Below are 13,938 nucleotides of genomic sequence, written 5' to 3'. Positions count from 1 at the left end.
ATGTCAGTTTATGGTAAAAGTACCGGCATTAATACATATAATTTGAAAAATCAAAAAATATGGAATGTAAGGCCAATTTATTTAAAAAAAACATAATAAAAATAAAACAGTTCCAAATACTAAATCATCTTTATTTTTTAAAGTATGCCATAAAAATATTTCAAATTCTCATCTAGCATGTTTTCTTTTCTTTTTTTCTTTTTTTTTTTACATTAAAACCAAAATAAAGTGTAGTAGTGCAACAAGAAGTATATTTGTTTTTTTGTAAACCAACAATGCTATGTGTGTAAACCATTATTTAAAACAGTCATTCTGTAAATGACTTTAACAGTCATTAATTAAAACAGTAAAAATATAGTCAACCATTTGGTAGAGAGGACAGTCAAAGAGATATTGGTAAGCCTATTTTGGCCATAATTTAAATTAGTACACACATACATACATATACATACATACATATACATATACATATATATATATATATACATATACATATATATATATATATATATATATATATATATATATAATAGGGCTGTGCGATTAATCGAAAATCTGATTTCGATTTTGGCTTCAAACGTTTATGAAAAAGCATTAATCGAGATAAACGATTATTGCATCATATACCGCCCCCTTTCCAGCTGTTGCGCACACAGCCAGAAGCAAGCGGCCGATCAGCATTCGGTCTCATCAGCACACTGAAGCTGGAATTATACTTGTGCCTGGCGCCGCATCGCACACCTCCACTGACCGCACGCGCACCTCGCGAAACAGACGAGGCGCAGACATCTAAAGTCATCTTAATGTGATCGCTTTAATGGTCAAATAGGTGTCAAAACGCAGTGTTTAATGATTATTCATAATAACCCTCATTTGTGTAATAAACAAACGAGTTGAGGATCAAAAGACACGTGAAAGAGAAACCATCAAAGAGACAGCGCGCGATGTTGTTTTTATCATTAATCAAACGAAACGAGAAACTCACTCTGCTTTTGACTGAAGGATTTTTGTAGCTAAAGTTTTATTCTTACAGTGAAGATGCTTAAAGCACAGTTTGTTTCATATTTTTATTCTATTGTATTTATTTCTCTTTCCTTTGCAGGGAGGAAGATAACTGTATGTATACATTGAAGTCAGAATTATTAGCCCTCCTGAATATTAGCAGCCCTTTTCCTGCCCAATTTCTGTTTAATGGAAAAAAGTTGTTTTTTTTTTTAAAACTTATTTCTGAACATAGTAGTTTTGATATATCATTTCTGAATACTGATTGCTTTTATTTTTGCTATGATGACAGCACATAATATTTTTTTAGATATTTTTCTAAACACAAGCATTCAGATTAAAGTGCAATTCAAAGGCTTAATAAGGGTAATTAAGCAGTTCATTGTATAACAGTAGTTTCTTCTGCAGACAATCAAAAAAAATATTGCTTAAGGGGGCTAATAATATTGACCTTAATATTGGGTTTCAAAATATTTAAACCTGCTTTTATTCTAGCTAAAATAAAACAAATAAGCCTAGAAGAAAAAATATTATAGGAAATACTGTTAAAATTCCTTACTCTGTTAAACATAATTTGGGAAATATTTATAAAAAAAAAAATAAAAAAAATTCTCAGGAGCACTAATAAATTTGACTTCAACAGTAATCGTTTTAAATAATCGTGATTACAATTATGACCAAAATAATCGTGATTGATTTTTCCCAAAATCGAGCAGCCCTAATATATATATATATATTTATATATATATATATATATATATATATATATATATATATATATATATATATATATATATATATATATATATATATATATATATATATATCGTTCAATAATATTAAAAAAATTCTTAAGAAGGGTGTGTGTGCCATGTTGTTATGCATATATATATACTTGATGTATGGATCAATGACATGCATTAAATTTGTGTGTCCTAAGTGTCCAAATACGTTTTTACATCCACATTTAAATATCTAAAAACAGTTCATCAAGCATTATAACGCTTTAAAAAATCATGTATGCAAATTTGCGCATTAGTCATCTCAAGTGGGTTGGAAATCAGTGCAAAAGAGCTCTGACTCACAAAACAAAATCCATTCTCAAAAGTAAGCCGCAAATATTCTCCATTTCTCCGAGCAGTACCAGACAAGCGGTGCCAGGGCTGCTCAAAGCGTTGATCCAATAGACAGTGGAGGTGTGTTAATTGCAGGAAACAGCACACTCCACCACCACCCATGTGCCATAACAGTGTGTCTGCCCGCCCCTGCAGCTCTTCTCCAATTGGATAAAACAATCTCCACCAGTAACAGCCTCAGGGCGAAGCAAAGATCAAGTATATGGATGACCACTCCACAGCAGGGCTCCAAGCACCACTCCAATACATACACCAGTCAAATGACGCATCAAACAGCAGCCATCCGCCCCCTCGCGCATCAACAGCTCTTCAGGGAAAGTGCTTCTCATGGTCTGTGTGTGTTTGGAATAGCACTCATATCAGCAGCAGATGATGGCTATTCCCCATGTCTAGCGGTAAGGGAAGGTGGGTGAGGCGATTACAGAAGGTAGGAGGGTGAGGTAGTTGGAGGGGACGTAGCCTCTCTGGCCACGTGCCTCCACCAGACTCCATTCTTTGTTCCCACGTTTATCGTGAGGCTCCACCACTCGCACCGGCTCACCTGCTCTAAGAGAAAGCTCATGAGCGCTCCTTGCTGTGAAGTCATAGCCAGCGTACACCTGTTGATGGAGAATGTAGAGTTTCAGCCTGATTGGTAGTATGAAGAGTTTTCTTCTAATAGATTAGGTAGACTCGAGGACTATCATTAACGAACATAAACAGACAGTTTTGGCTAAATTAAGTTAATATATAACAATTGTAAGCCTATATCACTCTTAGAAAAATTAATCACAACATAAACTTACTTCAAAAAGTTACAAAGTTAGTTTAGTAACTTTAAAAAAAGTCACTTTAGATTGTAGTAATTACTTTTTCCCTCCAACACTGATAACAAACGACTTGAAACATGTAAAGAGAATGTTCTACAAAGTTAAGTGGAATTCAGTGCCATACAATGTGCACTTTTTGACCTTTGAGGGTTGGATTTTTGTTTTTATCATAAAGGAATAAAATATAATTTGTACTAGATGTTTGTGACCAAAAAAAAAGGCAAGAAAAACCAAAAGCTCTGAACAATTAGTTAAAGTGCTCCCCCTTGTGGCCAATCATGGTAACGTCACATGATGGAGGTGCTTGTGCTGTTTGCTAATAATTGCTTTAATAATAATACATTTTATGAATAATGCACTTTTCTCATACTTAAAGCACTTACAAAACAGTAAAAACCATCAAAGCCTAATGAAGACAAAGTGAAAAAAAAAAGATGTCACAAATTAAAAACAGTCCTAAAAAGGTAAGTTTTAAGTAGCTTCTTAAAATCAGTATAAGGAACCAGTATTCCTTATATTTGTAGGAAGAGCATTGCATAGTTTGGGTGCTCAGTAAGAATGCCCTACCTCCTATGGTGCTGAGTTCACAACAAGGCTGAACCAGTGTAAGACCCGAAGCAGAACGTAAACAGCGAGAAGCAGAAGAAATGGACATCAAAATACAAATGTAATTGCGAGCAGAATCATGAACTGCTTTATGTGTTAAAATCAATGTGTTTAATTGTTTTAAACAAACCAATAGTCCAAAAATAGAAGTGGCAACAGATATTGCGTTCACTATTGTGATCCGCTTCTAAAAAGCAACTGATTATACAAAAAAAAAATTGAGAACTAATTTGAACAGAAGAATAATTACATTAAGATAAACTTCATCTATAAAAGCGGAATTGTTATTTCACTGACTTCAGCACAATATTTTAGTTAACAAAAACCAAAACATTTTCATACAGAAATATAACTTTTAAACGAACATAAGTGAAAAACTGAAAGAGTATACATTTTAAACTAATCTAAATAATTATAGAAATACACCAGTATTTAACCAGGCCCGTAGCCAGCTTGGTGACCTTTTTGCAGTTATTTGCCTCATTTTCTTTTTAATAATAAGGTGTAAATACTCCATTTAGTGACATCTCAAGCACTATTTTGTTCTAGATTAACTTGGCGGATGGTCATCATAACCACACGTTTTGATGAGCCAAAAACATTTGCTAAATATTTAGAACAGGGGTGTCCAAACTCAGCCCTGTAGGGCTGGTGTCCTGCATATTTTAGTTCCAACCCCAATAAAACAAACCTGAACCAGCTAATCAAGCTCTTTCTAGGTATACTAGAAATTTCCATAGATATCTGCTGAAGGAATTTGGAGCTAAACTATATAGGACACCGGCCCTTCAGGGCCGAGTTTGGACACCCCTGATTTAACGGAAGAAAAATCAACAATACTTATTTTTAAATACAAATGTATCACATTATATATCATTAGAAACTAAATATGAATTCATCAGAAAGATAACAAACTGGCCAGCACATTCTTGACTTTCCTTAGTCAAAATTTGGGATGTCAATGAATTTAGCGCACTGAAGCAACAGCCGACACAGGATTCAACTTGGTCTTTATTGATGGGTTATTTTCGTGGTGTTTCTTACAATTTATTATGGTGTAGCAGTTCAAATACTTCTTTAGAACGACCTGAACCCCTGGCTACGGCCCTGTTAACTATTATTGTTATTATAATACTAGTGGTGTTAATTATACTATTAGAATTAGTATTATTTCTTACTATTTGTATTACTGCTGCTGCTCTGTTACTCCTATAGTTTTAAATCTAATAGCATTGTTATTATTGTACATAACATTACTACTAGCATACATACAGATTACATATATGTCCATTAATTCGAAAAGTAAAGCAAATACAAGTTTTGTAAGCTTGTTTGTTTGAATTACACTAATCATTACATTAATATAGCATGATGAGAAATACCAATTTGCAATATCAAGCAGTACAAGCTGCTTTGTACAGATTAAAATGTATAAGAGGTATTATTATTAGGATAGCTGCACACGCTCATACTAGGAATAAAAAGAAATACTAAAGAACATGACTTTAATAAATGTCTTATAATGAAAAATAATCTCTTTAAAAAGATCTGATTTCTACTAAAAAAATATTCTTTTGACTTGATCCATAAAGAAACCACTTGTCAGCATGCTAATGCCCATTCAGAACACCTTAGCAACTGCATAGCAACACTGTAACCATGAGATCTGCATGTTCAAATGCCACTTACATTCCCTTAAAAAATTATCTAAAAACAATGCTATGTAGATGCTAAATTAAATAAATCTCACTTCAGGCAACAGAAACTAGATATGTAATTCATCTGGGAATGGGAATGTTAGCCAGTGCCTGCACCATCACAATGACAAACTACCCATGAAGGTTGTTTAGCAAAATTAGTCACATTTTTACAGTCACACCAGCTGTGCATCTCCAACACCCAGTCAAAATCTGCCTCCGACATTTCCGCTTTCCCCAAACATGAAGCCACACTGATATGGAAGCATCTGACAGCGGGATCATGCAGATGAATGAATCAGTGTGTATGTGTGGGTGCCACATGCGTGTGTGTGTGTGTGTGTGTGTGTGTGTGTGTGTAGGTGGCTGTGATAGAGTATGTCACTTCTGCTGACGAGGAATGGCAGTTCATTTCTGTTCCTCCAACACTGAATTCACAAATGCTGAAGTATGTGTGATTGATGATCATGAGATACTGCAGACCTGCCATCAATCTCTAGAGGTCTCGTTCTGTTTGACACACGAATTAGACCGAGTAACTAGGCATCCGTATAAACCGTCAGTCAAAGTGCATGTCTGTGCCTACAGTGCCCTCCATTAGTATTGGCACCCTTATGAGCATAGAAAGCTGTGAAAAAAAATCTTTAGCCTGACATTAGTGAAAATGTTTAAAGGTGGGGCGGTGCGGCATGATGGCGCAGTGGGTAGCGATGTCGCCTCACAGCAGGAAGGTCGCTGATTCGAGCCTCGGCTGGCTCAGTTGGCATTTCTGTGCGGAGATTGCATGTTCTCCCATGGGTTCCCTCTGGGTGCTATGGTTTCCCCCACAAAGACATGTGCTATAGGTAAATTGGGTAAGCTAAATTGTCTGTAGTGTATGTGTGTGAATAAGTGTGTATGGGTGTTTCCCAGTGATGAGTTGCAGCTGGAAGGAAATCTGCTATGTAAAACATATGATGGATAAGTTGGAGGTTCATTCCGTGTGGCGCCTCCTGATTAATTTAGGGACTAAGCCAAAAAGAAAATGAATGAATGAATGTTTAAAGGTGCCCTATAAAGAAAATATGGGTATACCTAGGCATAGTTAAAGATGAAGTGGTTAATACATGGAAACAGCCATTCGTGAGTCTCAGACACCATTGTTTCCTCATTCTTATGTAAATTATGTGTGTAATACCGCAGTGAAAAGAAAATGATTTTACATGTGTTTATTTGAGAGTACATCATGTTGTGTTTCTATAAGATAGTTTAAGTGAGTCAGAGGTGAGCTATTGAGCCGAGCTGAGAATTAATATTCACGCCCTTTCCAAATATGGTCAATAAGGGCCTTCTGATTCTAGGTCTATTTTATTTGGTAATAAATAGCATATAAAATAATTTCTGGAGAATGGATTAACTTATCTAAGACACATACCTACTATGTGATATCAGAGAACAATTTGACAACCGAATCAATGTAGTATATGGCACCTCTGACATTTTGATCTTTTGGTTACATTTTCAGTAGAGGCTTTTTTTTCCTGAAACCCTTTCAAACTGTCTGTGTTGATGTGTGACATTTTTTGTAGAATTTCTGTACAATTCCCCAGTTGTAATTCTTGAACATTTTTGGCACTCAACCTATCCTCCTAACAGCACGTTTGTACAAGATAAACCCATCTTCCCTTCCAGGTGGATTCAGAACACTTACAGTTGACTTGAATTTCTTTATAACTGGCCTGGCCGTTTTATGTTTTTTTGTCAGATTTTTTGAAGCTCAGCAACCTCGTCATAAATGACATATGTGTGTTTTTTTTATCTTACATATTGTGATAAATGACTAAGTAAGTTTGTGAAGTATTAATGGGGAAATACTTCACAAATAGTTTTGCTCAAATCAATTCACAGTGATTCCAGTAATTGTGCCTAATCCACTAATATTGTCTGCAATGCATTGCATGTTGGCCATGAATTCAATTAGAACTACAAATGTGGGTAAAAAGTGTAAACAAAACACAAATTAATTAAAATTAATAAGGAAGTAGTTTGTCCCAATGCTTGCAAGCTCTTCTGTTACACACTCATAAGTATACTTTTAAGGCGTAGTATAAGTATGCAAATAGGACACTCAACTTTTCACATGCACGCCTTCTCTCTGTCTCCTTATGCCTAATTCAAAAGTGTTCAAGAGTTTAGAAGGCATAACTGACGTAAATTTAGTAAAATATTGGGTCCCACTTTATATTAAGTGGCCTTAACTACTATGTACTTACATCAAAAAATAAATACAATGTACTTACTGTGTTTATAATGTATTTGAGAACAATTGTGGTGCTTTTGAGTTGGGATAGAGGTTGGGTTATGGACAGGTTTGGTGGTATGGGTAGGTTTAAGGGTAGGTTAAGGTGTAAGGGATGGTCAACAGTGTATTTACAAATGTAATTACAAAAGTTAATTACAGATGTTGTTACATACTTGTACTTAATCAAGCATAAATACACAGTAAATACGTGAATTTACACAATAAGTACATTGTAACAAACTATTAAATTCTATGTAAGTACATATTAGTTAAGGCCACTTAATATAAAGTGGGACCAAATAGGGTGCTAAAAAGAGCAAAATTTAACTTGTCTATAACCAATAACCACAGAGTAAGTGGGATGACAATGAAATAAAATGGCTTGTTGTGTGTGAAAGTGTATTAAATGCCTGACACATAGTCAAAGAACCACCCAAAGATCATCTCCCTATGACTACGTATCTCTATCTATACATTTAACTTGTGTGTTCTCAATGAGAGCATTTGGTTATTATTTTTTTTTACCACAGTCTTCTTTGCTTAAGTTTACCAACAGAGGGCGCTAAATCTGTGCTCCTCACCTGAAAACATGGTGTGGTGATAGTGGTCAGGTGTGGCTGGGCTCCAGGTGTGTAGGAGTGTCTTCTGGGTCCTGGACCAGTAGGTGTGACGTTCAGATGAGGAGACTGTGGTGGGTCAATTGTCAGCTGGTGGTAACGTGCCAGTTTTGAGGCAGGCACGTATCCCCTTGGGCCTGAAGTAGATAAAAAGTAGAAATCATATTAAAATATTCAGATCTCCAAACTTCTGGTAAAAAGTTTGAATTTTTTTAACTGTACTTGACCAGCAGATGTCACTCATCTTATTATCAAAGGCCATCAATAGTAATTATTAATGCCAAAATTGTTCACAATTTGTTGTATTTTATATCATCATATTTAATCAACCACTATAAGGTTCAAACAGTGATCAAATCTAATTGTATCATTTCGAAGTTATTATAACTTACTGGAAACAAATCAATAAAATCTGGTAGGGTTTAAAAGATGAGTAAAATAATATAGAAACATTAAAATAACAATTCCCTATAATTTGGGACTGTGTTGTGATCCTTAAATAGTATTTTTATAAAAGTCTACAAATGATTTTTGTTTTAAATATGCCTGACAAGACGTTGATAACTACTGTTACATTCAATAATATTGTAGTCTGTTCCTTCTCTAAATCTACCCAAAAGGCCATAATTGTTTTACTCAGAATAAATTTGCTTTCATTTTGAAGTGTATACATGGATTAATATACAGTGTTGTGCAAGTAACTTCCAAACTGTAATACATTACTTATTACTGTTATTTAAATGTAATCCCTTACCTTACAATATTACTGTCTCAGAATTGTAATATGTTAAATTACTCTTATATTACTTTTTAGTTACTTTCACCAAAATAACTAAAGAATTAGAACTTAACATTATAAAATTCTATAATGTTCTATAATGAGCATTTTACATCCAGTAAAAAGTGATTTGATGTAGCAGAATGAGTGTAACCTCTCCAGGCTACTAACAATATAGTATATAATTGGCACTGTGAAGGCTCAAGACAATGCAAGAAAGGATGACAGCCAGAATTACAAAAGATCTGTTAAAAGTATGGTAGAGGTAAAGTGATTATCTGGCAATATCTGTGAATGGCTTGGCTATATTCATATTAGACACAACAGGCCGATATGTAAACTCCAATGCCATGACAAAATGCAGATTTTGTTTCTTTTCTTATTGTTGCCATTATTGTATTTACTTTACATTCAAGTGGTTTACAACACAAAACCGTTCCTGCACAAAGTGAGCATGATGAACAGCTTTCTCAGTATAATGTTTGTGCATCGATTTCCTGTTTGTGGACAAAACTGCTTGCGAGCTCTTAAATATGCACTGCTCACGCACAAGTTTTCTTGCTCTCAGTACACTGCTCTCTCAGTGAGATTATATGCAAACTCCCAATTTGTGTCTTGTGTTCCCTCTTCCTTTCAAGCTTTTTGATATGAATTATATTAGTACACTATTTATTAACAATAACCAAAATACTAAAATAGACTTTTTTTTAGAATAGAATTTTGAATATAATAAACCATATTATTGTTGGCTGTATGTTATATGACGAGATATTTCAAATAAAAAGCATTTAGACAAAAATAAAAACTAACGCAAGCAGAAATGCAACTAATAGAAACACTTGATATGGTATTATCCTACTGTACTATTCACTCTTCAAATAAATGTCATTATCAATCACAATTTTTTATGGCAACTAAAATAAAGTGAACTAGCGTCTGTTGTGTTCCACATTGTTGATGAGATTGTGGAGGACATATTCCCTGCCATCATCTTCATTTTGAGAAGAAGCTGTTCCACAGGGCCCCTTAACACACATATTGTCATTAAGTGCTTTAATTACTCTGTTGTGGTAATACTATAGTTGCTATAGTAACACAACAAGTGTAATATAAACAAATGATCCAGTGCTGTAGTTTTTTTACAATATGGGGTAGATTGTACTACAATTCACCACACTTTACTGTAGTAAAACTACACTTTATATTTAATTTTATGAGTTCAATATTCATAATACGACAGTATGCTTAAGCATTCATTGTAAATACTATAGCCTAAAACATAGGCAGTATACCTTATACTCAAAAACACTAGTATTTATTATAGAATTTATCTTAACCTGTAAGTAAATAGTGTAGCAATATATGAACCATATAAAAATTCTTGGGATAACAATTAAATAGGAGGATCTCTGGAGAGCAACAGAACAAAATGAAGAGGAAACACAAGGCACAGATTGTGAGTCTGCATCATCTGTCGGAGCGAGAGCAGGTCGTTAGCACGTGAGCAGCCCAGCCAGTGTTGAGTTAACGCGAGGAGTTTTGTCCACAGAGGAAACCGGCACGTTCACTCGCTCGTATTACATGAATGAGCTTACGACATTTGTTAGAGAAATAACGCCATATGCACTTACGTCCGTCTCGCGAATGCACTGTCTTATGCCATTTTCATCTATTTTCCGCTGTGCGTACTGCGAACCGGGTTGAGCCAATAGCCCCGGACCTTGAGCTCAGAAGCTGAAATCATTCCGCGTTCAAAGTAAAAAGGTCCCATAGCCAGAGGGAGATTAATGGCAGCACGCGCATATATTCTCTAGCCACGAACAGGAAATAGAACTGCGGTATTTTTTATTTGTTAACGTCTTGCGGGCGAAAAGTGTGTTGTAATGCATTACTGTAATACATTACTTTTGTAACGCATTACTTCCAACACTGTTAATATATAACCTAACGAAGAAAAAAAATACAGATGCATTTGAAAAGCTTGTCAATAGTTTGCTTAACTTCAGAAAGCTGGTGAAAATTAGCCCACCAAGTTGTCCACCAGATTTCTCCACCATTCTGGTCTTCGAGTACAAAAAAACCCCAAAACAATTCACTATAGTAATTACCAAGCAATGTAATAGATATGTAATGTTTTACAACTGTAGATTTCTAGGAGTACTTTATCAAAACAGCTGCACTATTGTAGCACACCTACATTATTGTCATTAAACTTCCCTTTTTCTCCATTTTGCATTAAAACAAGTGATATTAATAGTCATATGTGCTTTAATAAACATAAAAAGCAAGTGTAAATGACTTTACATTCATAAGGATCCATGCAATAAGAATCAGAATTGCAAGTTTTGTCTTGCCTTTAGGCCCATATGCACACCTTATATGAGAAGATGCTATTAATCAATTTTTATCCAAAAACACATTTTAAAGGCTGAAATCAGTTTATATTGTCAGCTTTATTAACTACATGAGGATTTATTTCTCAAATTTGCATGTGGCAATACCTCCTGCATCAACCAGCCAGCGGCGGCGGTCTCCTCGCGTGTCCATCTCACAGACGACAGCTACCAGCTCTCCCTTGTTGAGGGTCAGGTCCAGGTCACGAGTGCCCACCACAGGGCCTGTCAGCTGGTAGATCTTCTCTGAGCCATGGTTTGCATTCAGATACATGAGACGTTTCTTGCTGACAGTATTGAGTGCCTGTGATGTCATGGATAGAAAACAGAAAACTCAAATTTAGTATCTACTTAAATTTAATATGACATTACATTGAGTATTATTAAAGATAATTTAAGGCCAGCTTTACTAACAGCTTGCACCAGTACAAAAGCCTCCCTTGGTATTACAGTCTGCAGAATTACCTAAAGACCTGTAGTAAAATATTAACGATAATATTTGGACTAGGATTGCATGATATTGGAAAAATTGCAATATTTTGTTTTGCTGCGATACATATTGTGATATAAATATAATTTTACCAGATTATTTGAATAGCTCTATTTGAGACGCTTTTATTCACTTAGATAGAATGGGATGATAAAGACTATGCACAGTGTCTGCATAAATTAAAGTAAATTACAAGCAAAACTAAATAAATAAACAGTGCTTTATAGTTTTCTGAGGAGTCTAACAGTATTCAAGTGTAGAAATTGAACAATCAAATGTAAAATAACATAGTCTTCATTGTAAAAATGATTAAAAATATAAAAAGTAATAATATTATTATATTTTAATCTATAATAAATAATCTAATCCTGTTATGTGACAATTGCAAATAAAAATATTGCGGAATCAGTGCTCAAACAATATAATGTTCAGCCCTGGTTTGGACATCTAACCATGTTGCATATGCATATTTAGGATTTTCCCATTCCAATGCAAACATTTTTGTGAAAATAAAAATTAACCATAACATTTCATTTGATACTTTTTTTTACTGTTCAGTAACTATAGTTCGTAGTAATTAAATCTAAATTAGCTCAATTGAAATATAGTAAATAGTCCTAGGATTTCCATCATTGATTAACATTCTAATTCCTGTGAACAAACACACAGAACAGCTGAAGATTACGAAGCACCTCTCTGTTTGATCTTTCCGCCGTCTCTTTTAACTCATCAGGACTGATGTCTTTATGATGGCAGACATGATATCGATTAGAGCCTGTCACTGAGACTCTGGGTAATGACATCTGTTAGCTGATGGCTTAATGCTTATGGCATAACATCACAGACAGACAAATGATACTAATCTACAATATGAATATGGCTCTGAGATTTAGAACATGTCAAAGGTGTTAAAGCTGATGAGTTTTAACAAGTTGGCAAAGAAACTTTTAGGATGGCTTAAGAAAGCCTTGGCTGAATCTTTGAAACAGCTTTGTAACCTATAACCATTTAGCATATCAATTATTTTTAGAACAGTTATTGTCATTTGCATAAATAAACTGATTTAATTATTGAATTAAATTAATTTTGCAGGAATCATTCTAATGTTTAATATTATGCACAATTAAGCAGATTAAGTGCTCAAGAAGAAAAAATAAATATTGAACTCTATTGGACTGGAGAGACTAAGGGCATTTTTACACTATGTACAGTTGCCTTGAACCGGGCCGAAGCACGCTTGTCCCCTCTCCCGTCTCCCCCGACATCCAACACTCACATTACATTCGGGCCTGGGCACGCTTACGTCATCGATGCTGCGCTGTTCAGTAAGAGCTCTCGCTCAGCACAGTGGAGATTTCTTCAGTTATATCGTTTACGTCGTTTGATATGCGGTGACACGCAGTCAAATATTTCGCCGAACAGATCAGCCAATTTTAAGCTCATAAACAACCATAAAGTCCTCGTGCTGCAGAAATGATGAGGTTTGCTAAAAGGTAAGCTGTCGTGCAGTGAGGGGTATGCATCTTTAAGAAACTACGACAGTTTGTGTTCATTGACCAGTAAAAAATAATTAATAAATCCATATGAAACGGTCCCTTAAAAATCACGTCTCGCACTACAAGCGTACCACGACTGAGTCCAAATGAACCGCACTCTGGCACACCTCTTCCAACTGGGCCAGGGCCAGCCAAGTGCCTGATTCAGAGCACTCACACTTCTCAAACGATCCAGGAAACAGGCCTGGGCACGATTCGGATAGCATAGTTTGAGTACGCCCTAACTTAAATCATCAAAGGCAAGCAGAAGAACTTTGAATATCTTTGGGATCCATATATGAATATTATGTAAATTGTATGTTTGTAAACATACTTTTTTTTTTCATCTATTTTTTAAGGTTTCAATTCATTAATTTAATTTATTTATATTTACTTATTTTTATTCATTTGTTTATTATTTTTTTTTATGTCATTTGAATGTGTATATATGTATATACATGTATAAGAAGGGTGTGGATGTGTGCTGTTTTGTAGGCTTTATGCCTAGTTGATGGGGCAAAAGAAAAAAAAATCAATAAACATTTATTCATTCATTCATTCAATTTTTGTCTTAATCCCTTTATTAATCAGGGG

At 34.8% G+C, this 13,938-nt stretch overlaps 1 protein-coding gene across 10 annotated transcripts in view; it reads right to left on the bottom strand.

Moving 5' to 3' along the window:
* Positions 1-13,938, bottom strand: part of arhgef37 (Rho guanine nucleotide exchange factor 37) — an 87,893-nt gene that overhangs the window by 39,861 nt on the left and 34,094 nt on the right. For 4 of the 10 annotated variants that reach the window (XM_087281506.1, XM_087281504.1, XM_087281507.1 and 1 more), the window contains exons 11-12: positions 11,428-11,623; positions 8,113-8,285 (exon numbers count right to left, since the gene is read on the bottom strand). In XM_087281506.1, coding sequence (XP_087137632.1) covers positions 8,113-8,285; positions 11,428-11,623 — 369 coding nt within the window. Of the gene's footprint in view, positions 1-1,828; positions 2,738-6,975; positions 7,529-7,793; positions 8,286-11,427; positions 11,624-13,938 lie in introns of those variants that run through there. The other 6 variants (XM_087281502.1, XM_087281508.1, XM_087281503.1 and 3 more) reach the window with 4 other exon arrangements.

The sequence above is a fragment of the Danio rerio genome, chromosome 14, assembly GCF_052040795.2.
Source record: "Danio rerio strain M-AB ecotype USA chromosome 14, GRCz13ab, whole genome shotgun sequence".
Classification (NCBI taxonomy): domain Eukaryota; kingdom Metazoa; phylum Chordata; class Actinopteri; order Cypriniformes; family Danionidae; genus Danio; species Danio rerio.
Note: the sequence above shows the minus strand (reverse complement) of the source record. Positions and strands in the feature narration are given on the sequence as shown.